General features: G+C 38.3%; 1 protein-coding gene across 5 annotated transcripts in view; it reads left to right on the top strand.

The window, feature by feature from the left end:
- The window catches only part of NAV3 (neuron navigator 3), a 1,719,037-nt gene that overhangs the window by 1,153,397 nt on the left and 538,109 nt on the right, over window positions 1-27,531 (top strand). For all 5 annotated transcript variants that reach the window (XM_044088077.1, XM_044088075.1, XM_044088074.1 and 2 more), the window contains one exon: window positions 23,912-24,031. In XM_044088077.1, the coding sequence (XP_043944012.1) occupies window positions 23,912-24,031 (120 nt within the window). The remainder of the gene's footprint in view (window positions 1-23,911; window positions 24,032-27,531) is intronic.

The following is a 27,531-nucleotide window of genomic DNA, read 5'->3' as shown; positions in this document are numbered from 1 at the left end:
TATATACTCCTGATGTTAAAGATGCAAGTGGTTTGAAAACAAAATTAAGATTATGATAAGTGTTTTGATGTTTTAGTTTCACTGTTACCTCAGATTTTCCTTTTGACCACACCTACAAAATGTCAACTTAGGTATTGGCAATTATTTACCTACACCAGCAAAGCCTCATGGGTAATCAAAATTGCCACACTTCATTAGAGGCAGACGTGCTTACTTAGATCATCATATGGTAATTTCCAATATAGAAAGTTCCACCTGTAAGACATAGCCGACAATTTGCTTTACTAGGATATAAGAGTCCCCTTGATTCTACACTGAGCTTTTATTTATACTAAAATAGGTAATGTAGCATTGTTGGTTCAGTCCTTCATGATGTCATGTCAGGCATTTTCAGCTTCAAGAAAATTTTCAAGGGGCAGTACGTATCAGCAAAATTAATAGCAAAAATAGCACACTTTTGATAAAAATTATAAAATTTGATATGGCATATGATATAGAGATTACTCGCATCACTAAGGGTTAGTTATTTACATTTGCCATGGAAAGTGTGCCCATGCACTTTAAAAAAGATATGACATTACTTCCCATGCCAATGACATTAGTTGGAAAGGGACAGTATTGCACCATCTCCTTTTTGGGGCTGCAGCCACCAAGTCTGCCTGAATCCGTATCCTAAGTAGCAGAAGGGAGTCCCAGAAACCTGATCCAACTGGAATGGTTAGTAGCCACAACAACTAAGCTAGCCTGTTCCAAGGGGGCCTAATGCAGTTTATAAACAGAAGGGGAGACATGATGTACTTTATTCTGCCTTTTTTAGATGCTTCAGTCTCTTCCAGCTTCTCAAAAACATTCTAGCTGACTGGACACTCTAAAAGCACTACATGCATTTACCTTGGAGCATGGTTCATGGATGAAAAGAGTTCAGGACAGAATAGTCTGCTTACCCAGTTCATAAAAAATGTAATTAAAATTAAAATTTGAATAAATAGAGGTGTCTCTACTATTCTGCAAACCATACACTATCTAAACAAATCACTAAACATGTTTAACATATTATGTTGAAGTCTGCCTGGAATCTGTTGCAAATAACCATAACTGAAAATAGTATTACTGTTTTGGCGAATATAAAAATGTAAAATAGCAAACAGCTATAGATTTAATAAAAATAATTTATTTGTGGGGACCAAGCTCTCCTTCATCCCTGCTCGGGTGAACCACTTCTCTCTACTTCTCATGTAAAGATCACATCAGTTGGAAAAAGGGAATACCCAGTTTTATAATTCTATATTTGGGGATGGACAGAATGTGTTCTGTACTTCATAATATCTGCAACAAACCATCCACCTCCAGGGTGTAACTTCAAAAGTTACCTAAATTATCAAGGAAATAGGGGGCATTGAAGGGAAGGTGGGTAGGATGTCCTACTGTAGTAAAGGTTTTATTATTCAAATATGTATTGTTATAGTAAGTGTTTTCACACAGCCATACAGTGTTCATCATAAGCATTAACTGCTTCATTGTGTTCATAATGTACTGGAGATTAAACAAGTGACTATACGGTCCCTTAATCCATATATTAGTAGAGGGCTAATTATGTATAGATTTATCAGTTGTGCAATTCTAATATGGTACAACTAATTGCTGATCATTTCATCAAAGCACAATCATTCAGGCTTGACATCTTCCCGATGAAAACCCCACAACTCCTCTTGTAGGGACTGTACCCCTGTACCCCCTAACTAATGTAACTGTTTTTGAGGTTGACAGACCTTGTGAGTTTGTTAGAAATTCTTTCATCTAAAGCCCTTTTATTATGTTATGTTTGACTGGCTTGATTTAAATTAAATGACTGACAGCTGAATGAGTACCCATCATTATAGTGTATACGCAGTTATCATACTTAAATGATAAGAATCTAGGCTATTATCAGGTCTCGGGATCACACCCTTCATTTCTAAAACTTGGCAGGACTTTCTATATTTATTTATTCTTTTAAATATTGCAAAATATTATTTAGTAAAACATTATCTCTATTAAATGTTACTATTCTTATCATCATCAGCATGACTTATATTAAACAATTATTAACAAAAATAAATTGTCAATACATTCTCTGTTTTAAACTTTTACTATCCACGTTTCTTTAAAACGCAAAGAATAGGTCTGTTCCTAATAGTGGATTGACTTAAAAGGAATACATATTTATGACTTTGTTTTTAAACTTATTGCAGAAAATGGTATTGTAACTGCCAATAATCCCTTTGAGCAACAAGGTGAACCAGCATTGGGTATGAATAATTGTGTAGTCCTTTGAGATGTTAATGAGGCTGCAATGAGCAGAAAGTTGCTGGCAACTGAATCACAACTCTTTTTCTTTGTCTTGCATTAGTCATTCTGTTGTAGTTTCAGGAAAAATCCAATAATGCAATTATTCTGCATAGACTCGCAAATACATCTTCTCAGGCTAGTAGAGGCAGATGGAGTAAAACAGTGGAGGGGAGAAGATACTTGTTAAAGTTCTGTTAATCTCATTTACTGACCTTCATTTGACATAGGTGAACAGTATATTTTTCACCTACATGATACAATAATGTAAGCAAACTAGTGTTATATTTCACTAGCTTGAGTTTTGCTTTTCAAACGGAAAATTATTTGAAATATTTCATTATGCCAGGCCTATTCCTAAGCTATTTTATTATTATTTAAGGTTTTAAAATCTTCGATTCAGTTAAAATGTTTGCAAGGTATTCATAATGCCTAGAAGGAATGTATTAGGCACCACAGTCTGGACATTTATTGTTCCGTAAATTATTTCTTGCATTATATTCCTTTCACAAATCGAACATATCCACTACGACAAAACACATATGTAAGACGTAAGATATGATACACTCCAAGTGTTTAAAAACTGACCTGTGCATTCAGTGGTCACTGAAATACTGTTGAGTTAGAGTTGTACAAAGCAGGCCTCTGAAAGACAGCAGGTTGAATAGATTGTGATGCCCATATTATTTGCTTAAATACTCCCTGGAGAAAGATCCTGGAATTTTCCTGTACTTCAGGTTGACATTTTATGCACAGGTGCTATTATTTATTGTCCCAAATAGTTTTAGACACCCATATTCACAAAGCTCTGAGACTGAAATCCATTTTTGCCTAGAGGGCCAAAGGTCATCTGTCTATGTTTTTGCTAAAGTACTTCTTGATTACTTAGCGTCATAATCTGCACTACATTGTTGTAAAAAGTTGCCTTGTTGACTATAGTTGAATGCCTGTTTCAAATGTTTTCCTTAACTTTATTACAATCTTTTGAAATTTACTTTTGGTTAGGAAAACCACAGTAGTGAAGGAATCTAACACGTCTCCTTCTCTAGCATGCTTTCTGTGAACTAATACACAGTGGCTGTTTTATGTGCTAATTAGTTTCATAGGTATACTCTACCTCATATTTTAAAAACTTTTATAGGGGTAACATAATTTGCATAGCTTGGTTTACCCACGCTTTCCTTTGGTAGCGAGAGAACATTGCTAACAACTGCCTGTGGAATTATATGGCTTCAGTAATGATACCATTCTATTTGTACCATCATACCATGTAAGTTATTTTAGCCCAGCAGCTAAATGCATTGGATGTGTTCTGTTGATATGTAAGTGCATATTGTCTTTATTTGGTGGCAACACACAACTTGATAAAATGCATTTAAAAACATTAGTAATTCACAAAAGCAGCAAAAAGCATGCTGTTACGTAGTGCATCTGGTGTTGTAGGTTCATAGGTTTGTTGGTGATTACTAGGCTAATGGCACAAGACCTTTTACAAATCTAGCCAATAATAACCAGGACATGACAATATCATATCTTAATTCCACAGATATGGAATGGGATAGTATCAGGGTAGTGGGTCTTTGGGTGTTGGAGCCTGGAGCCATTTTACAGACTGTCTCTGTTCATAAAAAACATGACAGCACCCCAAGAGTGAATTTATGGTTCCCCACCCATTTATCCAAATTATTTTTGAAGAGAGTGAGGAGCAGACTTTGTTTTACGAAGATGGGAAGTTTACTCAATTGATGAGGTAGACACTGGGATACGAATCTGCCTCTCCAGCAAGTTCTGTTAGAGTCATAAATAAGGTTAATGTCCATGGAATGCGCAAGTCTTGCATAATTTTTCTAGAGAATATGTAACATTTTCATCAGGGCTGGATCAGAGAATGCCTTGTAGGTTAGGCATAAGGTCCCTTCTCAATAAACAATATGAGATAGAGTAAAGGGATAGGACCTTTCGTCAGCCTGCATAAGATGTGTGTCTTGCACTTTGTATTTTTTTTAGTGAGAAATCTCTGGGACCACTCCAATTGTTGTAAGTGCCTGGTTAGGTACATGCAGAAGGAAGCGTTGTACTCAATTATGAGCCTGATGAAGGTCGAGTACAATGGCACTATGACTTCCTTTGATCTCAATGCCATGACTTTACTTATAAGTTGAGGCACACAGAAGTAGCTACCTGGTGGACAAAATGTAGGTCACTATATATCTGTGTTCCTAGATCCCTCACCACTGGGTCTGCTTTTAGGTGTGCACTATCAATATTATAATTTGTAGGGATGTCTGATTTACGAAAGGGTATGATTATGCATTTTTCAACATTTAGTGTCATACCATGGTTTTGGCACCAGTCGTTTGTCATTTTTAGGCCTGTTTGCAAGATGCCAAGTTCACTGGGTATTCAGTGACTGGTCCCAGCTTAGAGTTGTCAGCATACGTTGTGAGGTAGAGGCCCCCAACACTAGTTTTCACTTTGGAGAAGTATGTACCAAACAGGAGGGGTCCCAACACTGACCCCTGTGGGACACACTAGTAACAGGTTTCTTATCAAAAGTGAATTCACCTATTTGGACAACATATGTCCTGTTAGTGGGACAAGTTGGTTCCTCCATATGATAATGTACTTGTTTCTGCTTAACTCAGTAAGTTTATCTATGATCCATGAGTCAGGGATTGTGTCAAAAGCTTTGCCCAGGTCTAGATAAGCAGTGTGTATCATTTTACCTTCATCCATGGCACTGATGACTTTCTCAAAGACGTCCACCAGATTGAGCAGGCAAGACCTCCCTTTGATAAAGCCAAATTGAGTCTGGTCTAGTTTTTGGAGAGTTCCTATGTCGTTATTGATCAGGTCCATGATAATTCTCTCCATGGCCTTGCAAATACGACTGGTCGGGCTTATGGGTCTGTAGTTCCTTGGGTCAGTTGATGAGCCCCCCTCAGCAAAGGGACAACCATTGCAGTCCTCCGTTCCTCTGGGACAAAGCCCATTCAGAGGTTGTGGATAAGGAGGGCTTCTAGTGTCCCTGGTAAACTCTGATTTAAGTTATTTAAGAAGCATCCTGGAATGTTGTTGGGATCCATGTAGGCTGTGTTTTTGGCTTTAGCAAGTGTAATAAGGACCTGTTCCCTCTTAATGACTGGTAGGGAGATGTTGCAGGTATTTCTTTGGGTGTGGTAGGAGGGGATGGGGATGTTTGAACTGAACTTGTCAGCCAACAGGTTTCAGGCTGGGTGTAAGTGTTGCCATTCATGATAAACTCAGCACATTGCTGAGTGTTTCCCCTGAGGTTATAAACATAATTAAAAAAAGCGTTATGGTTATCTTTCACCCGAGAGGCTATCTTTGCCTCATAGTTTTCTTTGGCAGATTTGACCAACTCTCTAATTTGTTTAAGACTGATGAGTGCCTTTTGCAGTATTTTGTCTGTTCCTTCTTGGCTTTGGAAAGGATTTTTTTCCTTTTTTTGAATAGCCTATTTATGCTGGGGGTCCACCAGGGTGGGGGTTTTTTGCCTGTAATCATAGGTTTGACTCAGAGAGGTACTGCAGCTATGAATGTGGTTCTACAGTGCTTTTGTGTACAGCTCAGAGTAGGTCTCAGTATTATCTGGGTTTGGAGGGCCTTGGAAGTTTAATAAGCTGTCACTTAGTTTGAGGTAATTGGCCTTAGCAAAGTTCATAACAGGTTTGGAATTTGATGAGGGTTCTATGATAGTTTTAATACTAAAGTAGGCCATTTTGTGGTCATATCTTACCAGTCATATCTTACAAGGGAGGAGTTAATGTATGGGAGAGAGAGCAGCATCCCCCCATACTCCTGAGTACTAGGTCTAGGATATTTGTACCTCTAATTGGAGAACTCCAGGGTGTTTACGTTGACAAAGTTCAAAAACCTCTGAGCAAGTGAATTATGGGTCATACAACTCTCTCAATTTATGGAGAGATAGTTGAAGTCACTCAAAAGTGTGGTGTTAGGCTGAATGGTAGGTTTAGGTAGGAGATATGGTTTTCCAGATTAATGTTAGGGGATCCTTAACTAGCAAAGATATGATAGGAGGTTGCATCTATGGTTAGTTGGGCATGGAGAAGCGCAAGTTAGTCATGATGTTAGACCAGTCTAGCAGCGTACTTGTCCTTTACACTGACACACCTTCTCCCTTTATTTTATCCTGAGCTGAGGAGGATCAAAATGTATGAAAGGTACTGTAGCCTTTGATAGCCGGGATCTTTTCTATAGTTCTGAGCCATGTTTCCATGACTGCACATATGTCTGTGTTCTACAGGGTGAGGAGTGTTTCCAGAGAGTGCACTTTTTTATTTAAACTCCTAGCATTGAGCAGCAGTACCTTTAGGTAGTCATGATGGATTTTTGATATGTTGGAGGGTTTAACAACTGGGAACAGCCTAAAAAAGGCACTATGGGGGTAGATAAAGTTTTGCCAGTATCCAGAAGCCAAGTGGTGACAAGTGCAAACCACCTCGGGCAAAGCATCGTGGTTTGTCAATCATGTCTCCCCAGGTTGACAGATATTGGATCCACGTGCTGTGACACCAGAAACTAAGAAAACTGTTGAAGCTGAATCATTTTTTGCTGGTACTGTGGCATCCTCATTGGTGAATGTAGGATGCTACTCAAGGTTAAATTCATACCCACCTGGGACACACATTCAGAGACCTCCATCTGTCTCTCTTCATATAGTCCACTAAAGTACGTCTTAAGTCGTTTACACCCACATGGACTATGACCATGTCATACTGGTACTTGTGGTTTAAAAACTTAAGTGCATGTGTGTTCTGGTGGATCCTGGTTTCAGACGGCTCACTGTGATCTTCTCCTTATTTAGCCTGGTAAGGGGGACATCAGTATGTCTTTCAATGTAATCCTCGATAACTAGAATGGCTAGAGAAATGTTTACAAATACAGAAAAAGTATACATACGTGTAGGAAAACTTCTGTAAACAAAAACTTGGCAAAACTTAGAAATCTTTTGGCAAACTCAGGAGAGCTTTGGAAAACTTGGAGCAGCTTTTGCAGTATCAGAAGATGTTAGAAAATATCAGAATATTATTAAAACAACCTAAGAGCAGTACAGTAACAAACAGATGGCATTTGTTTAACAAGTGCAGGCTGAAAAAATAGATAGTTACAGCAAGTGCAAAAAATGGTTTAATATCAAAATGTTGAAATTCATTTGGTCTAACATTCATATGATCGACCCATATGGTCGACACATGAATGTTAAGTAGTTAATTTGGTCGACAGGAAGTGCATTCAAATTACCTGTTGACATTATGTTGCAAACAGGGCAAGGATTTTTCCCTTGTCTGCACTGTTGTGCAATCTCGGAGTTGTAATATATAAGTAGCAGGAGGTGAGAGGGGCACAGCCCCCCTGCAAAAACACTAGTGTTAGTTTGCAGGTGTTTTTCGACCATTTAAATTTAGACATTTTTTTCGGTATTTTGAACATTTGGTGTAATGACTTTCGACATTATGAGCGTCGACCATGTGAATTTCAACATTTTGATAGTAAACCAAAAAATATACTTATATCAGCTTTGTAAGTCAAGATAGTTTTAGAAGTAATCCAAGTGTTGTAGTCACAGGTGTCCAAACCAGGCACAGGGAAGCTCTGAGTAAATGAGCTTGTGAATAAATTATGCCACCTATTTTTATGGTCTATTAATCACTTTAACTGTATTCTAATAAACTACGTATAGCTACAAAGTAAAGAAATTGAGCATCTACCTGAGACCTGTCAGAGAATTGCTTGTTTTGGCAAATATTAGTCCTGTGGAAGATTCAGTAGGAGAGGATCTGTGAAAGCTTAGATGCATGGTGTAGAAACTTAGTGAGCAGTAACATACGTCACTGTGACTAGGAAACAGAGTTTTATCACATCAAGTAACGTTTAGAGACATAGCTGACTTTAGGCACCAGCAAACATTGTGGTCTCTGGGGGCTGTCAACCCCAGCCAATTATCTGATTTTGATATTTTATTATATGTTTGACAAACCAACAAAAGCTAGTCCAGAAACGATGTCTACATAACAAGCAAGGTTTGTAATAATCACTCATAGTATTAGCAACACTTCTTCTCATGTAAAATTCAAAAATATCTCTGAATGTAGTAACAGTGGTACCAAGTGGCATACCCCAGGGTTTATACTTTTCTGAGGTCCAGGCCAAAATCAGTGGGCTGACAAGGTTTGCAGATGACTGCAAGTTGGGCGTTGTCATCAATTCCCCTAGTGACATGGACATCTTCTAAGAAGGCCTCTCCCAAACAAATGACTGGTGCCAAAAACATTGCCTCAAGCTGAATACAAAAAAATATCATCATTATCATCCCCTTTGGAGAGAGTGACGTCCCCACAAATTATCTCATTAATAACAACGTCCTAACCACGCAATCAGTCATGAGGGATTTGGGCACTTAGATTGATAGCAACCTGACGTTTGACCACCATGTTTCTTCCATTGTATGGAAAGCTTTCTACATGGCCCACCTCATAAGTAAGGGTATCTCATCCAGGGACAAGGAGGTTATAACATCCCTGTATTCTTCCCTTATAAGGCCCATTATTGAGTACAATGCCCCATTCAGCATGTACCTCACAAAGTACATGCAGCAGCTGGAGAGAACACAGAAGATGTTCATCGTGTTTCACTGTTGCAGTCATGACTGTAGGGTTCTCCCCTGCCGGCAGGCAGTCCTCGGTCAGCCAGAATCCCAAAGTCTGGGTCCAGCATCGGCTGCTCAGCCATGCTCCCTGATGTCAGAGTGCCAGGAGTACAAAGCTGACAGCCGACGCCATGTTCTCCAGTCTTTCTTGCCGTGCGGTGATAGCAGTTCACAAGTGCTGGTCGGCTGACTCCTGACAATTTTTTTTAAACGTACTTCAGTCCGAAGACTTTCTTCTCCTACTCAAAGCTAAGTATCCCGTTGGGGAAACTTTTTTCTTGCTCCAGTCCGATGTCAGAAAAAGTTAATAATTGTATTTCATGTGGGAAGCAAATACCTCATAAGGATTTTCATTCTTACTGTATTCCTTACTTAGGCCCTGACCACGACGTAGCTAGTTGTCAGTTTTGTGCTAGATTCAATCAACGTACGATTAAATGAAGGTACGATTTTGCATTTCATTACTTCGGTATGCGTTTTAATTATAAAATGTCGTCGGATACGGTTCCGGCTACCGGAGTTCACAAACGACGCAAGGATAAAGACAGGCCTCCAAGGTCCAAATCAGACGATGTTGTACAAGCAGAGCCAGCTTCAGGTACGGCTGTCATCAGTGAGGTGCTTTTGCAGCCCCTGTCGTCAGCCATTTTGGAACCGACAGCCGAAATGGACTCCCACGAGGAGCCAACTAGGCCTTTGAATATTTCTGTTGCAGGACCTTCGGACAATGCTCCTTCGGATGGGTCCAGAGCCGCTGTGCAGGTACCGGCTTCCGAAGGGGTTTTCAGGCCTACTCAGCTTCTAATAAAGGCAAAGCCAAAGACAAAGGCAAAGACTCCTTCCAAATCAAAGACTGCAGCCCAGGCCTCTTCTGATCCGGCACCCAAGTCTCAGAAACAGTTGCTTAAGATGGCGGAGGACTTACTTACTATGATTAGGGGTTCACATCCCCCTCCAAATAAAAGGCCAAGGCAGGAAGTTTATTATGACTCCTCTGATCAGGCTTCTGTTTCTTCAGTTTCTTCTTCTGACCAGGAATATTCTTTCCCTCCTTATGAGGATTCTGATTCTGAGGAATCCATTCCTTCAGCTTCTCCCCCTGAGGATTTCTCTTTTGGGGAAACTTTGCATGAAATGAGGGAACATTTTCACTGGGAAGGACAGGAGTACTCGGAATCAAAGAAAAGACTAAGGGATTTTCTTCTTCTTCTTCCCCAACATAGACCCCTGGCTATCCCTCCTATTTTGGATATTGTGGTTGATGCTTTTTCGGAGGCTAACTTAACTCCTGACTCTTTTCCTCCAGCTCCTGTTAAGCCAGACAGATATTATAGGGTTCCTGATTCCCACCAGGTTTTTATACAAGAATCCTACTGCTGACCCTGAAACCATTTCTCAGGGTCCTAAGGGGGTTAAGGCCGCATCTGCTAAAAACCCCATTCTCACTGAGAAGAATTCCAGATCTTTAGAAAGATGGGGCAAAAAAGTGTACACTTCTGCTACTTTATCTATTAGGGCTTTAAACTGTCAGTTTCATATGCTGAAATACCAGCAATTTCTTCTGTCTGTTTTACAACAAAAGCTAACTTCCATTTCCACCTGTGCAGATGATAAGGAATTACATGACTTAATGCATGCCACTGAACAAGTTGGGAAGCATGGTTTACACTGTGGATTTGATGCCTTGGAGGCTTCTTGTAGGGCTGCTGCCTCTGGCACAGTCATTAGAAGGCATGCATGGTTAAAGGAACAAAATTTGCCAGATCAAGTAAAAGCTAAATTATTGGATGCTCCTGTTCAACATAATGATTTGTTTGGATCAAAAGCTGAAGAGGTGATTAAAAAGATGGAGGACAAGGCAAAATCCATGCAAACAGTTAAAGATTTCTTACAAGTACAGCCACCCAGATTTAGTAGGAATTGGCCTACAAAAAATTGGTCCTTTCCCAATTCAGACAGGCCTCAGAGGGGTAGATACAGATGCTCCCGAGGAAGGCCTCAAACGCAAGCCTCTTATAGACCAAGACAGTGGACTGCTTCCACCCCTTGGGGAGGAGAGGACAGGTCGCAAGCTCATAGAAAACAGACTCAATGACTCCCTCTGTTGGGCTGCAGGAGCTTCTTGCCTGGAAGCCCCTCTTGGAGGAAAACTTTCTCTTTTTCACCTAAATTGGACTCATATAACCCAAGACAAGTGGTTCTGGATGTGGTTTCATGAGGTTACAAATTCCATTTTAATACCCTACCAAGACCAAGCGGATGGCCATATCTTCCAAAACATCAATGGTTAGAGGCCTTAAACCAGGTGGAAGCTCTCTTGGCTATGAAAGCCATAGAACTAGTTCCACTTTCAGAGATGGGGCAAGGTTTTTACTCAAGGCTTTTTCTAGTCCCCAGGAAGCAAAATTCATGGAGACCCATTCTGGATCTGTCAGTCTTGAACACTTTTCTCGAGATACCAAAATTCAAGATGCTTACTCTACAGCAGCTACTTCCAATGCTGACCAAAAATGCATGGATGGTAACTTTGGATTTAAAGGAGGCATATTTACACATTCCCATCAGGCAGGAATGCAGAAAATACCTCAGGTTCAAGGCCGGATCGAGGCACTATCAATTCTCTGTGCTGCTCTTTGGATTGTCTACTAAGCCCAGGGTCTTCACCAAATGCCTGGCTCCAGTAGTAGCTTATTGCAGACTCAAGGGAATTCAAATTTACCCTTATCTGGATGACTGTCTTATTCAGGCAGACAGCAAGGATGTCTTACTCCAGCATCTAGAGTTTGTTCAGAATCTTCTCAAGTTCCTGGGATTCACTGTAAACATAAAAAAGTCAAATTTGACACCCTCACAACAGATAATTTTTCTGGGTGCTTCTCTAAACACAACAACCCAGATGGCATTTCTGACATACGAAAAACAATTACAGCTGGCTTCAACTTTCAAAACCTTGGCAACATTAACTCAGCTATCTGCAAGGAAATTCCTGCAGGCTTTGGGTTACATGGCCTCCTGCATCCTTCTCGTACCATATGCAAGACTACATATGAGGAAAATACAGTGGTACCTAAAAAGTGCATTGCCACAGTTTAGACATGCAGATCACCGTCCTGCCTTGTCTTCAAAAGGAATTCCTTTGGTGGTCCAAGGCATGTACTCTAAACAAAGGAAAACCCTTCAGTCTGCCTCCTGCCACTCAGATACTAACCACGGACGCCTCAGATTATGCATGGGGAGCCCATTTTCAGGGCAACTGTCTACAGGGCTTTTGGACAAAGGATCAGAAGCACCTGCATATCAATTTAAAGGAAATGTTAGCCGTTCAGAAAGCTCTATTGGCCTTCAGGAATCTTCTACAACCAGGACAACTACTGATACGGACAGACAACACCACAGTTATGTGGTACATAAACAAGCAAGGGGGATCTCATTCCTATCCCCTTTGCAGACTAGCCATGAATCTTTGGAACACAGCTCTAGCTTGCAAACTGGACCTTCAAGCTCAGTTTCTACCAGGGAAGCAAAACTTCCTGGCAGACAGTCTGAGCAGAAACCTGTCGGACCCACACGAATGGATGCTGGACACCGAAATATTCAAGATGATTACAGCAGTCTGGGGATGTCCTCACATAGACCTCTTTGCATCCCACCTCAATCATCAACTACAGACATTTTGCACCAGGACATTCCACAAACTAGCTTGGAAAGTGGATGCATTATCATTCAGTTGGAGAAACCTCTCGGGGTATGCCTTTCCGCCTCTTCCTCTTCTTCCACGGGTATTATTAAAGATCAAACAGGACAAGCCCAAGATGATTATCTTGCTGGCCCCAAATTGGCCTCGACAGTTTTGGTACCCAACACTGAAAAACCTTTCTCTGGAGCCACCTTGGGTTTTACCACAGACTCCGAACCTTCTGTCCCAACACCAGGGTCAGGTTCTGCACTCCCATGTCAAAACTCTCAGCCTGGCGGCCTGGTTAATCCAGGGTCTTTGATTCATTCTCTCCTACCCAAGCAGGTTATGGATGTCATTTTAGAAGCCAGACGTCCTAGCACTAGAAAATCCTATGCAGGAAAATGGAAAAGATTTTGTTCCTGGATGCAGGCTCAGGATTCAGATCCTCTTATTCCTAACATTCCTCTGATTTTACTTTACCTGACAGACCTCTTACATAAGGGTCTCTCTTTCTCTTCCATAAAGATACATGCCTCTGCTATTTCTGCTCATTATAATACAGACCCTCCAATCTTTTCCCATCAGCTCATGAGACAGTTTCTCAGAGGAGCTAAGAACTTTTGGCCCCCTAGATCTCCTCCCATTCCTGCTTGGGATCTCAACTATGTTTTGGAAAAACTCACCTTACCTCCTTTTGAGCCTGCTGCCACATCTGACATCAAGTTTTTACCTTGGAAGACAGCCATCCTGTTAGCTCTGACCTCTGCCAGGAGAGTTTCAGAGTTGCAAGCTCTCATGGCTGTGGAACCTTGTATTATTTTTCATCAAGACAGGGTGTCTTTAAGGACTAATCCTACTTTCATGCCTAAGGTGATTTCCAAAGTGGCTTTAAATCAAACTATTCACTTGCCAACTTTTTTTCCCACTCCTCAAAATAAGGGGGAAAGGATCTTGCATTCCTTGGATGTACACAGAGAATTACGTTTTTACCTGGACAGAACCAAGGACATCAGGAAATCAGAGAAATAGTTTGTTTCTTATGCTTCAAGTTCCCAAGGTAAAGCTATTTCAAAACAGACCATTTCCAAATGGATTGCTCATGGAATCAGATTTTGCTATTCACACCATGGAAAGCAAATCCCAGGGACTATAAGGACTCACTCTACCAGAGCTGCTGCCACTTCAGCTGCCTTCCTCAGAGGAGTTCCTACCAAGGACATTTTGGAAGCTGCAACTTGGAGTTCAGTGCATACTTTTTCTAAGCACTACAATCTACCTCTTTACTCTAAGTCTAGGGCAGGCTTTGCTTCTGCAGTCTTGCAGGGCCTTTTAGCCGCCCCCTCTACTTTATGACCACCTCCCTTTTATTCTACTTTGGGATTCAACCCTACAGTCATGACTGCAACAGTGAAACACGATGAACATAGTACAGTTGTGTACACTTACCATAAATGTAGATGTTCGAGTGGCTTCACTGTTGCAGTCTGGGTTTCCCTCCCTCCTGTCCCCTCTTATTTTTTCTTTGGTGTGGTTCCTTTTTCTCCCTTCTTCTGAGGTGTATTTGCAAAGGGTATGGGATCTTACTCATTTTGGAATACCTGACATCTGGGGCAAGAAAAACTGGAGAACATGGCGTCGGCTGTCAGCTTTGTACTCCTGGTGCTCTGACGTCAGGGAGCATGGTTGAACAGCCGACGTTGGACCCAGACTTTGGGATTCTGGCCAACCAAGGACTGCCTGCCGGCAGGGAAGAACCCTACAGTCATGACTGCAACAATGAAGACACTCGAACATCTACATTTATGGAAAGTGTACACAACTGTACTTTCCTCACCAGGAGAATCTAAGGCCTCAAAAAATCTACCACACACGTATAGGCTAAAGCCTTATCCCTCTACTTAGTTTCATACAGACTCCTCAGAGGTGATTTCTGTCTGCCATACAAGGCAATCTCAGACCTTGCCTTGATGGGACTGCTGCATATCCACAAGTCAAGCTCCACTCGAGTAACCCGCACATATGGCCTCAATCTGGTCTGTGACATCAATAGGACTTGTTGGCAGGTCAGATTTGTGTCCCAGAGACTCTGCCATCTGTGGAATAGACTCCCTATCCATGTCAAGCAAAGTACATCTTTACCCCTTTTTAAGCGCAACCTGGATAACTAAATGGGAAATAGAAAATACATCCCTGGAATTCCACCCGTGTCCCTGTTGGACAGGGGCATCGCATGGTGATTTGTCTAAACATGGCCTAAACCCTTGGCTAGGCTTATAAGGGCCTCAGGGCCAATAGCCTAGTAACTTCATATGATCCAATGATCAAGCAGCAGGCTTCACAATTTTATTAAATATTTTACCAATTTCATAATGCCCTTGACTTTGTTAAATCCTGCTGGTGGGCATTTGCTCCACTAAAACTAACATTATAGCCAGCTTTAAGCACCTACAATAGCCATGGCTGCAGGGGAGGCCCTCGGAATCATCCTTGACTGTGAGGGGGCCCCACAAAAGCTGCTGCTGCTGGTGGGGAGGAAGGTAATGAGGAGAAAAAAAAAGATTATTCCTTTTGGTTGGCACACCATTTTAAATCACAAGGAACAATATTGGATAACCAACCTTGGATGCTTATTCCCCCCAGGTCTGAATGACCATCTGTGAGTTTCACTGAACACTGGAGGATTTCATAATCATGGTTACAACAACAAACATTCATATAGATCAAGAATTAGTACGAACCATTCAATGGTGGTTAGGCCTACCAACACTCATATTATACTCTGTAAAGCATGATAAAAAATTGTTCAGGATACGAATATGTATATGTATGGTTTGGTATTCGTATCTGGTATGTTGGCGTTAAACATTGAGTATTGTACAATTACAATGTTGAACTTGTATTATCTACAAGCATATTATTTCAATTTATTATAATCTATAATATAGCTGAGAATGAGGCCACTATACTCTTTTTGCCTTATTTTGTAATATATTATATGATCAGTACTTGGTTCATTATTATTCAGTTCTTTTGAACTTGTGGTTATCATCCTTTAAAATATATATATATATACTAGTGGTATATATTTTCTGCTTTTTTACACTATGATTGCATTCACAAATAGTGACTATGGTATTGGTCTATTACCTTGTAATATGTATGTCATATAATGGTTTACTTCCAGAGCTTTGATTTTTATCTTTAAAAATATGACTTAATATCTACACCTCTGGCATTTTTATGTCACTGGTCATATGCTTTAATCAAGAATGGAACATGCACTTTGTTACTCCAGCCACTGGGAGGTGCTGTAATATTGCTTCCAGGTAATCAGAGACCAGTATAAATGCAGGCTGCTTCATTTCATTCAAAAAAACTTTATTGTATTCATTGATAAAGGCTGAATAGCCGAAACCGGTCTGGATTTGAAGGAATTATAAATAAATAATCATTATTTCTTCATTACTGCGTGTTCACTATCGTTTTTTGCTGGTCGTTGGTGGTTTACATTGTTGGCTTGACCCTGCATGCCATCCTTGCGGAGCGTATGGTTGTTTGCTGTCCTTTTCCAAGCCAGTAATCTGTGAATGCAAATGAGCAAGATAAGTGCTAGAGATCAGCAGCTCAGAATAACCAATCTCCGTGTTTACTTTGGATTTTAAGAAGAGCTCATGCTCCCAATTTTCAGAGATGGCTGTCTCTTTCAGGGAGTTTTATAAATATTCCAAACAAATGAATTCAGGTAGTCAGATGAAGGCCAGAACAACACTAAGCAGTAAAATGTAAAAGAATAACTGGGGCTGTGAATACCACAGCTTAAAACTTTAATAAACGTCAGTAAAAAAAAAAGTAAGCGGTTTCTCAGAAAACAAACCCGCTTCTTCAGACCATATAAAAAATTGCACAAACCACTCACATATGTATAAAAAATTCAAAAAAGCATTCTCCAATGAAAACAATGTTCCAGTCTAACAACACAGCCCACTGGAATTGTTCCAACTGGCCAGTGGAGATGTGCTGTATTAACACTAGCCAGTTCCTTGCTCCAGTGGGCTGTGTTTTTAGACTGGAACATTGTTTTCATTGGAGAATGCCTTTTTTAATTTATATATATATGTATATATATATATGTATATATATATATATAAGTGGTTTGTGTAATTTTTTCAAAAGTTTATTAAAGTTTTAAGCCATGGTGTTTGGAACTCCAGTTTTATAAATATTGGCAGGACACCACATATTATGACTCTCAACTTCTTTGCTCAAGAATTTTGGGCAAAGCTAAATTGATGGCAGAATAAAGGCTCAAAATCAGAAACATTTTTAAATATTACTCTAATTGACTCATTTAATAAGTTAATAGAATAGTATGTTTTGCATCAACTTGCATTATTTGGACAATAATAAGTAGGAAACTCTGATGTCTGGATTTATTGGCTGTCTGCAATCCTGAATGGCTTACCAACAAGTCAAAATTTTTATGAAGTTCAAGGCAAAAATATGAGGCAAAATCAGGAACATTCTGTGAAATCAAGGACTGTGACGGGTATGCATTACTCTCCAGTGAGGCAAATAAAAGTGAGTTAACCCTGGTGCTGTTTGACAACTGCTAAACAGCAGTTACTGATCAGGTATGGCAGTACTAGTGTTGCACAATGCATTATTTGCTGTAATCAGTGCAAATACTAGTATTACTATGGATTATACTTGTGTGTGTATGTACGGAGGGTTACAGAGTAACAAACTGTCTATAATTTAATTCATTTTCTAGCAGCTACATCAATGGCATTGCAATTATGTTTGTGTGTGGGTTATAGTTGCAGTGCATTTAAGGGTAATAAGGTGGACATAATTTCTTTCATGTATCATTACAAACATAGACCTTATACATATAAGTGTGTGAAAGCAACTGTATAATGTCAGTGTGGTACAGTGAGTAGCATTGCCATTTCAAAGTGTTTTGTTCTGCCTGAGTTCTTGGCTGTGTTTTTTTAATGTGTAGTCCTCATGCCCTCTCTCTGTGTGCGCATATCTGTGTAAATATCCATGTGCTCTGTCTAAACCCTGCACCTCAAAACATGCAGCAGATGAAATGGAATTCCTCCACTTTCTCTGAAGGTGAACACGTGTGTGTGTGTGTGTGTGTGTGTGTGTGTGTGTGTGTGTGTGTGTGTGTGAGTGTGCGCACGCGAGCAAACATTATCACTGATTGTTATCACACATATAGTAATGCCAGGCTAATACATAACTTTACCGGGTAACAGTAAAACTGTGGTTAAGCAGTAAGTTTATTTCAAAAGTAAGGCATAAAATACATAACAAAACATTCCGGCAATAACAGCTTCTGGGGTCTGTTGACCCCGATGCAGACTGTACAAATGGATTTTGACATGAGCTTAAAGGTTCCTTCTGCCTTCAACCATTCTAATAACAGCTCTGCTCAGAGGTGTGTGCAGAAGGTTGTTGTAACTTGTGTGGGGACTGGGGATGGATGGTGTATTCATTACTTCTTTAATTCTTGTCATAATCAAATCTTAAAGGTGTGCACAGGAGGACATTACAACTTCTGTTAGGGCTGAGGTCTGTGTGTCCATTGCTTCTTTTACTTTTCTCACAGACTTCAATAGTGTGCACAGGTTACTATAGTTTGAATAGGGGCAGTGTACTATCTATCGGCAGCAAGCTGGAATACATTATTGTAATTATTATTTTTTTAATTCTCGTCGCAATCACACATCATACATGTATACAGGTGGCTGCCTTTAGGGGTAGGAGTGAGGAGGCATACTATGTATATGTATTTCAGCAGTCATTTTTAATACATGACTGTGACCATTTGAACCTCTGTTTTCATTCCAATCTAACACTAGAAGGATGTATAGGCAGTCACTGTCTTATTTGGGGGGGGGGGGGTATGAACTAAATGTTTGTTTAGGAGAGGTGACAGTAACAGAGTGATACTTAGAGTTGAAGTGTCCATGGGGCCCACAACTTGGCATTTACTGGGGGCCTCCAAAATGTCAATACTGGCCCTGGATTGAATTTTTCTGTTGTTTATGCTGTTTACACGAGCTTAAATCTCTACTATATATGCCTTCAGATGACTTACTACTCTCATAAAATGGCTATATGTATCTTGTATACAATTCACAATTTGTGTGTGTGTGTATGTGTGTGTGTGTGTGTGTGTGTGTGTGTGTGTGTGTGTGTGTGTGTGTGTGTGTGTGTGTGTGTGTGTGTGTGTGTATATATATATATGTGTGTGTGTGTGTGTGTGTGTGTGTGCTGTTTTTATGATACAGTGAACATTTCTGTTTATAAGCATCTTGTTTCCATATGAAGTGCAATAACATTTGTGATATCTGGCCAGTATCCCACTTGACTGCCACCAGTATAATGTGACGTCCCCTACTTAAAACCTGGGTTAGTAATTAAGGAGCATCAATTATCACTACTGACTCTAGTGTGGGAGCATCATGGAAAACACCAGAGCACAGAGCACAAGAATAAAATAACACCATTTCCCTTAAGAGCACAAGAGGATCACACTCTATTTTCTTGGGAATGGACTATATACCTCTGTCCACCCCAAATGTAATCCTTTATCATACACTTCAGAGCAATGTGTTCCAGTTTAAGACATCTGACTCACTCACACTCAAAATAACTTTAAATCTCACATACTCAAACACGTATGAGAAGCCTGACACAGATTTCCAGGTGTGTCCCCTCCCCAGTACAAATGGCAATGCTGCCACTTGAGTCAAATATGTCTACATGCCCTTCAAAGGGTGATCAATTATTAAAAAAATTAAATATCAAAATAAATGATAGCTATGACCAGAAGCAGCCAGGCTTTAGAGGTGACCTAGGGAGCATCAAACAGGTATAAACACACTCTGAGCTCAAAAGAACACACTGATTGGCCAGCCATAATGTAAAGTAATGAAAAACATTTAATAATAAGTAAAATGATTTTAATAATGTACAGTAAGTCAATAACTTATCATAAATACCAGAATATCAGTCACCAGAAATATAAAATTAAACTGTAGGATAGAAGTCCATCATCTTAGAAAAACTCTATGTAAATAACTAAACTTTCGTAATCTAACTAGAGAATACTGCCCCGATCTAATCTAAAAGATAACAGCAAGGCAAAGGCAGGCTTACAGTTCTGGTGAGTCCTTTTTCTGGGTATCTTCTGACTGCAACTCTTCCCTAACTGCTGCTCCTCACAAACTGCCCAGCTTAACAGTCTCAACTGTCTTATTTTAAAAATAACAGTCAGCTGTTTGAAAAAGTTCTTTTTCATGTTAATCAGCTGTTCAAATAATCACCTAGCAACCAGGAACATTCTAATGATATTAGCTACTGTTCAACTGATTCTCCACAGTTTGTACTTTAGAATCTCCCTCACAAACATGTGCAATTATAAATGTATCAAAACACTGACAGATCCTTTAAACATTCTGTATATGCAGGGAGATACTCAACATTTTAAAAATGTATTTACATTTTCACAATTAGGCATACTGGCATACAATACAAGTTAATCTGAGAATATTCACAAATCTCCTGCCAGACATATTAGCACAGATGATAGTGATTCATTTTCTTCCCAACATTATTTGTCCTGTAATATTCTGCTAAATAGTTTATTGATATATGTTGTTGGAAGACTTGTCAGCAAGCACTTAGCCACTTTTATTTAAATACATTTCAAGGACTTACAAGACAGAATGCATATGCAAGATATTAGTTAATTATTTTTAGATCATCCACGGGATACACCACAGCTCTGAACACTAAAACAGCAGTTACAATGATAAAAGTTTTAAACAAAAAGAGTATATAAAGCGTAGCTTCAACTTCAATTAATTTTATTGTGCACAGTGAGCGCTTTCACCTCTAAGGCTTCATCAGACTTAGTAAACCAAATAACTGCTCAACTTTAAATACTTTTTGCTCATTAAAATTCATTACATCACATCCTGTCTACACATTAATACATAGAAATATTAAAAATGACTAAACAAATAAGAAAAAACTTCTCAATAATAGAATAAGCATACAATTCATCAAAGGCAATTCAAACTATAAATTGTGTAGACTTAAAAACAGCATACAAACTCATATAAAAATATATGAAATAGTAAAAACATATGTAATTAATATTGCAATCAAATTCATGGACCATTCAGATCATTTCATATGCAAAAACATAAATATGTATATATATATATATATATATATATATATATATATATATATATATATATAATGTATATAAAATATATATATATAAAAACTTATAAATTCACATTTCAACTCATTTATTTTTAGGTGCTTGCAGCCTTCTACTACTCAAAACAGGCTTTAATGGAATTTTATCATTGATGCCTGGTAATTTGTCAGCTCTAAATTTAATGATCCATTTCATTTCAATACGTTCTGTATAATTGCGAATATTACCACTTCGAGCAGTCACACTAATAATTTGCAGACTGCAGAACAGATAATTTGGTATATATTGCAGTCTGCCGTAAATGTGATAGATTCTACGTAGGTAAGACCAACAGGACCCTTAGGGAAAGAATAAGAGAACACCTATATGTCATAAATAGGGAGAATGACACTAATACCTTAGCTAAACATGTACTGTTGTATGACCCTACACACATTTTTGAATTTTCGGCCTTGAAACTCATCCATACCACAATGAGGCTAGCAAACATTGGTAATTTTACAGAGAAGGAAGAAAGTAAATGGATTATTAGATTGCAATCTGACACAGGTCATGGTCTAAATGATAGGGTTAGTATTAGACCCTTTCTATTAGACTGAGCTCTAAAGCATTAACTCTATTTACTATTTTTAAAAAAAAATTTTAAGATCTTTTAATTCTTTATACTAATATGTTTTTATATGTTATTGAATTGTACATGACTTTGAATGATTTAATTAAGAATGTGCTCTTATTGGCTGATGAAGTCGTTGGTTTGAGTATTTAAGTGACCTGAACTTCTTATGTTTTATTTAAGTCTGAAGAAGCGTCCTGTGTAGACATGAAAGCGCTTACTACTTTCTTTACTGAATAAAGATGTTCATTTTATTCTGAGACTGGTTGGCTTCGATTGTTGTGGGGTACCTGCACCTATTGTTCAGCATTTGAAACTTTCTTTGGGTCTCTGCAGGTACTTTATCACTAGAGGATTCTTTTTTGGATTATATGAGACATGTAGCAAAGCATGCCCATGGCAGACAGACAGTAAAGCAAGCCCATAGTTGCTTCCTTTTGTATTTGTCCCTTGCAACCCTGCTGCCCAGAGTTACTGTGGTTTACTATCAAAACTTTGAAGCAAACTCGGTCGACTCCACTTTCGTCGAGAATCAGAATGTCGAACTCGGCAATGTCGAACGCTGATATTGCCGAACTACAAACCTCACCCCTATCTTGACTCATGTTAAAACCCATCCATAGGTCGAATTTGGTTTGTGATTCGGCAATCTCAGTGTTCGACAATGTGAGTTTCGAATTCTTTCGGTCGACCATATGTGGGTCGACCAAGTTCACTTCGAATTTTTGATAGTAAACCGTTATTGCATGCTATTGGGTTATACCATGTAAACAGCATCTTGCAAACCTTGTGGGGTGCAAATAACAGATACAAAAAAAAGCAGATCACTGAATCCTAGTTAGTATCAAGTTATGCAAGGCATACTTTGCCACTTTAATATTGCAAGCAATGAGGGTTTATTTGGGGAGGTTGGCATAATGGTTAAGGTGTTTATCTTACAAATTCAAGGTACAGGGTTTCATGGGGTAATTGGCTATGCTTAAAATGGCCCACAAGGGCAGTTAGCCTAGTACTGACGTATGAACCAAGTCCTGTAGTAGGAGTGGCATATCATGTAATATATTCCTACTACTACTACTCTATGCGTAGTATGTTCCCAGCAGATCAAAGACACTGGATGCAATCCTGCATGTCAACATATCAAATGTCCTAATAAATATTGGAGCGTGCTGCTGTATTTGGTTATAATCTCCAAAGAAATGTGTCTCTGTCTAGAACCACCTGACTACCTGATCGTTTGTATGACACAATCGAACATGCATATAACTAAACTGTTGTTTTTGGTGTTTCTGTGGGTTTCTAGCCATGCTCTTAAATCCTACAATTTGGTATGCAGGTGTTTTTTAGCTATTTTAAATGCAAACATACCTGGATATGACAATAAAAAACTCTAAACTTATTGTAGAGATATTTTGGGGGAAAACACTACCTATTCCCCTTAGTAGATTTAAAAGACTAAATACTTCAAATAAATTATTCATTATTCATGCAGTAAAATAAGCAATCATGTTTTATCAGTACATCATCCAGGATTAAGTGAATTTTTTAGATGTGCACTCACTCCAAATTGCAGACTGGAAAAAAAAAACAGTTGTAGGTTTCTACTGCTTTTTCTCATGTTTCAAAACTAAGGACTGTGACCAGCATGGACACTTTTTTATGTAATTATACTATAAGCATGTTGGAGAAGGCTTTGAGATGTCGATTAAAGCTCCTACTCCAGTTTAACTGCTCAAGGAAAGTGTTTAATTTGGCTGTCTTAATGCTTGGGACAGGTGGCATTCATATACTTTGCTTCACAATGGGTAGGGAGCCAGACATTTTTTGCTGTTCAGTGGAAGTACTGGCTTCTATGCATTTTAATTAAGAGCATTCCATAAAATGATGTATCCAGTTATTACTTTACAGATTCTTTGTCTGATAGATCTTGACATGAAAGAGCATGCTGAGAAAAAAACTGCTATGCTTTGTTCAACCTTTGTCTTGACGAAATGGCACTGCAATGCATAATGTAACTTGTAATGTTATATCAGGAAACAGTCAAGTCCACAATGAACACTTCAGTAATATTATGACCCATTTGCCACACCTCCATTTCAATATCAGCAGGTGTAGTAATGTGGATGTATCCTTAAGTGCTTAAGTCTTTTCTTTAATAAAAAATAAAAACTTCATAAATATTTATTGTGTTTAAGACCATTCGCTTCATAGTTCTAAACTATACTTGATTGTTGTTAAATCATGTAAAAAATAGCGACAGGGACTAGACCTTGCCCGATGCTAATTTAGAACCAAATGCTCCATATTGCATTCTGCATCCTAGGGTGATTGTAATTACTATAATCTTACTTTCAGGTACATGACAGATGGAGGACTCAATCTGTATGCTAGAAATGTTAATCGACTACAAGACCTAACTGCCTGTCGAGATATTGTTCACAGAGGGACACATGATGGCACAGGAGATGCAGAAAGGTACGGTTAACTTTTTGTGACTTTGTCAGTTCTTCTTCACTCTTCTTTTACCTCATCAAGTTCTGTAACTTTATTCCATACTTGTATATATGAAAATGAAAATTACTAAAATAAAACGTATCTATATAATTTAAATGTAAAATTTCAGATGAGGCAGATGTAATGCTGATGGTAAAGTGAAATGTAATAAATATATGAGAACAGTATCAATGAATATGTTGACTGCCAAGTGCTGTCACTTCAGTCCCAACTTTTTTTTATTTACTTTTGAGTTTATGTGCAACAATGGTAAACATTTACTGGTAGCAATTCTAAACAACCTACAGTCATTTTTCATTTTGATTGGTGGTATCTAATGAAAATTTATAGACAGAGCTAATCTATTTTTTGATAAAAATGCAACCACAGTACACAGAATATTTTTACAAATACATGCAAGTAATGCATGAAGCTCACTAAATGCATCTTACTGTATTACAAGAGATGAGCAACAGATTGACAAAAGCCAATAATGCTGTTTGCCTTTCTTCTAATCTCTGTCTCGACACCATTAATTGAGGCATAAGATCACACTAAAAGGATTTGTCTTTATTTGATGGTGAAGACAGCATGCAGTATGGTACAAAATAAAAGATTTTTCAACATAGCATTTTCCATTTGCATGCATTTTAAAACAGTGTAAAAAAAAAAAAAAAAAAAATATATATATATATATATATATATATATATATATATATATATCTACTGAAAATTGGGAATGTTGCATCTAAAGCACAACAGAGCTGTCACAGATGAGAGACTTGATCAGGCACTGGCAAAAAAGATAAGACATATGGCAAACAAGTAAGTACAATACAGAGTATTTTGCAGAGAAACAAAATGAAACATTGGTAGCATTTTGTGAGTACTTTTTCTATTTTTTACTTGGTTGTTTAATTTGCTGGACATTTTAATAGGCACCTGCCTCAAGATTTTTCCTATGCACACACAATTGCAAAGTAGATCGAAACATAACATTTGTACCACAGTAGATATGCATATATCTTTTATTTTATTTTATTTATTTTGAAACACATGCATTTTTTCTTTTTCACTGTGTCCAGTGCTTACTGTTTGTTGTCAAGTCTAGTTCAATAATTTTTTGTGTGTATGAATCGGAGGAATTCTGTAAGTTAATTGCTTACATTTGTGAATCAGAGGAATTCTGTAGATTGAAACAGTTGTTTCACAGAGGAGCAGAAAACATCTGATCACATGCATCTTACTTAACTCAGAGTGAGTTTCACAGAGTAAATTACATTTCTGTGAAATGATTACTTATGTAGAAGTTGCTAAACCATGGTTCTAATGATAAACAAATACAAGATCACAACTAATAAGTGGCTACCGTTAAGGAAAAATGAGGCTGAGTATATTCCAAAACATACAGATTTTTAAATAAGGCCATAATATATCTACCCATCCAGGCACCATCTTAATACATTTAGCAGAATGAAGTTTGATTTGCATTGTTGTAGCAGGTCAGGTGAAGAAGTGCCTATGATGTGACATAGGTTATAGTTTTAAACTTAATAATTGCTTTGTATCTCCTAGAATGTCAGTTGTTGGTGTGGTTTATACACAATATTGCATTTGCCAGTCTCACACTGACTTCTTTCTTTGCATTTCTTACGTATATTGTTTACACAACTGACAGATAAAGCTGTTTTTCTGGTGGCAGTTAAGGAATACTAGAAATGGATTTGTATCAGTCTATTTAAGGCAGTTCCTACGAATGCAAATAAAATAAGACCCATTTGCTAAAACCACCTTCAGTGAATATTGAAACAATTTTTTGCACCCCTGCATTCCCTCATGTGGGGGATCACCCCCCCCAGAATTATATATACGAAATCGAAGATTGCACAACAGTGGAGAAAAAGCACTCTCCCGTTCATTGAAGGCTGTTTCAGTGAATTCACTTTGGTTTCTTTGCATTTGTTGAAATTGTCTTCAATGGTTTGACATGCTCCCACTGGAAACATAAGTTCTTGATATAAGACCTATACATTTATAATAAACCACTATGTGATTTTGTTCCTGTTCACATCTTGGTCCATTTTATTCATTATCCTTAAGTTTTTTTACTTTATAATTTTCTCAAACATTTGTTTGTTTCCCCTTCTTTCCTAGCTGTTTGCTTTCATTAGCTTCAGTCTTATTCTGGGCAGTTGTAGAAACCTGTAAATCATTAGTGTCATTTGTAATGACACAGAATTCAGCAACTGCTGGCCTCATTTCAGTTTGTTAATCCCATAATAGCCTTCATAAATTTCTTTCTAGCCACTGCTAAATAAGAGCCATTTAATACCTACGCTTAGAATTAATATCTCAGCATAGCATGTTTTGGCTAGGTGTTATGAACATTTCTCAGTACGTATCTGTCTGCTGTCACGTTCTACATACTAACTCAACTAAAAACATCTTTAGATAAACTACCTTTTTGACAATTGTTGCTTGCTACATTTTCTGTAGCTGTGTGCCATTGCTTGCTACTATAATTGTCAGAGTTCTTGATGATTTCTGAGTGTGTTTGTGTGTGTTGCTTTTATGCTGTAGTGCTACTTGTTACATTACTGTCTTGTCCTAGATTCATTTTTGTTTACTTCAAAACTCTAAACCATAAAGTCACATAAAGTACATATATGAAATCGAGTAAGCAGTAATTGTGTTTTAAATTTTGAGCTGTTTCTGATGAATTGGTTTCTTTCTGTTCACTGAAAGTGTATTAGCTCTTATTGTATCTTGTTCACAGCTCTGACCTCCCAAGGAATATTTAATGGATAGTTCAGACTCTGTTGAAAATGGAACTTCTGTCTAACTATCTCTCTCTCTCTCTCAAACTGTGGCTATCGTTTGTGAATTGCGCTTGCTGGACAGTGTTCTTACATTTATTCTATTTCCATGTTCCCTAGCTATCTTTTCATATGGTCCTTCTCTCTTCATTTCTGGGAATATGCGTGTGAATCATATACCTCACCACTACACCCAAATAACTTTTAAAGTATACATATGAATACTTAGGTTTCTGACAAAAGAACTTCTTTGATACAGTCGTGAAGTCCCTCATATTACCCTGGTAATGGTGACATTTATCACTCAGAGAAACCTGACTGTGAGCCCAAATAATTGGCACTGTTGTCAGCATTAATATTTGCATATGTACATTGCTTCACCTTTTCCAAGAAGTGAGGTAGGATCTTAGGCACGTGGGTGTGGCAGATGTAGATGGTCTACTATTCACATAAATGTTATTCTCACATTATGTGCTATGTTCTCATTATTTTGTTTATCTCATCTTTATTGAATTTTGCAACATTAAAAGTGTATTCATTTTAATAAATGCAACAATGCCAGTAGGTAAATAACACTGCTGCTGCAAACATTGGCACTCACAGTATGTACTGCATGGATAAATTAAACTGTGCGTAATTATGTATAATATTTCTTTATTTCAGTGA

This window comes from Protopterus annectens, chromosome 11.part0 (genome assembly GCF_019279795.1).
Source record: "Protopterus annectens isolate FY-2018-M chromosome 11.part0, PAN1.0, whole genome shotgun sequence".
Lineage (NCBI taxonomy): Eukaryota > Metazoa > Chordata > Ceratodontiformes > Protopteridae > Protopterus > Protopterus annectens.
The sequence above is the reverse complement of the archived record's forward strand: the minus strand, read 5'-3'. Positions and strand labels throughout refer to the sequence as shown.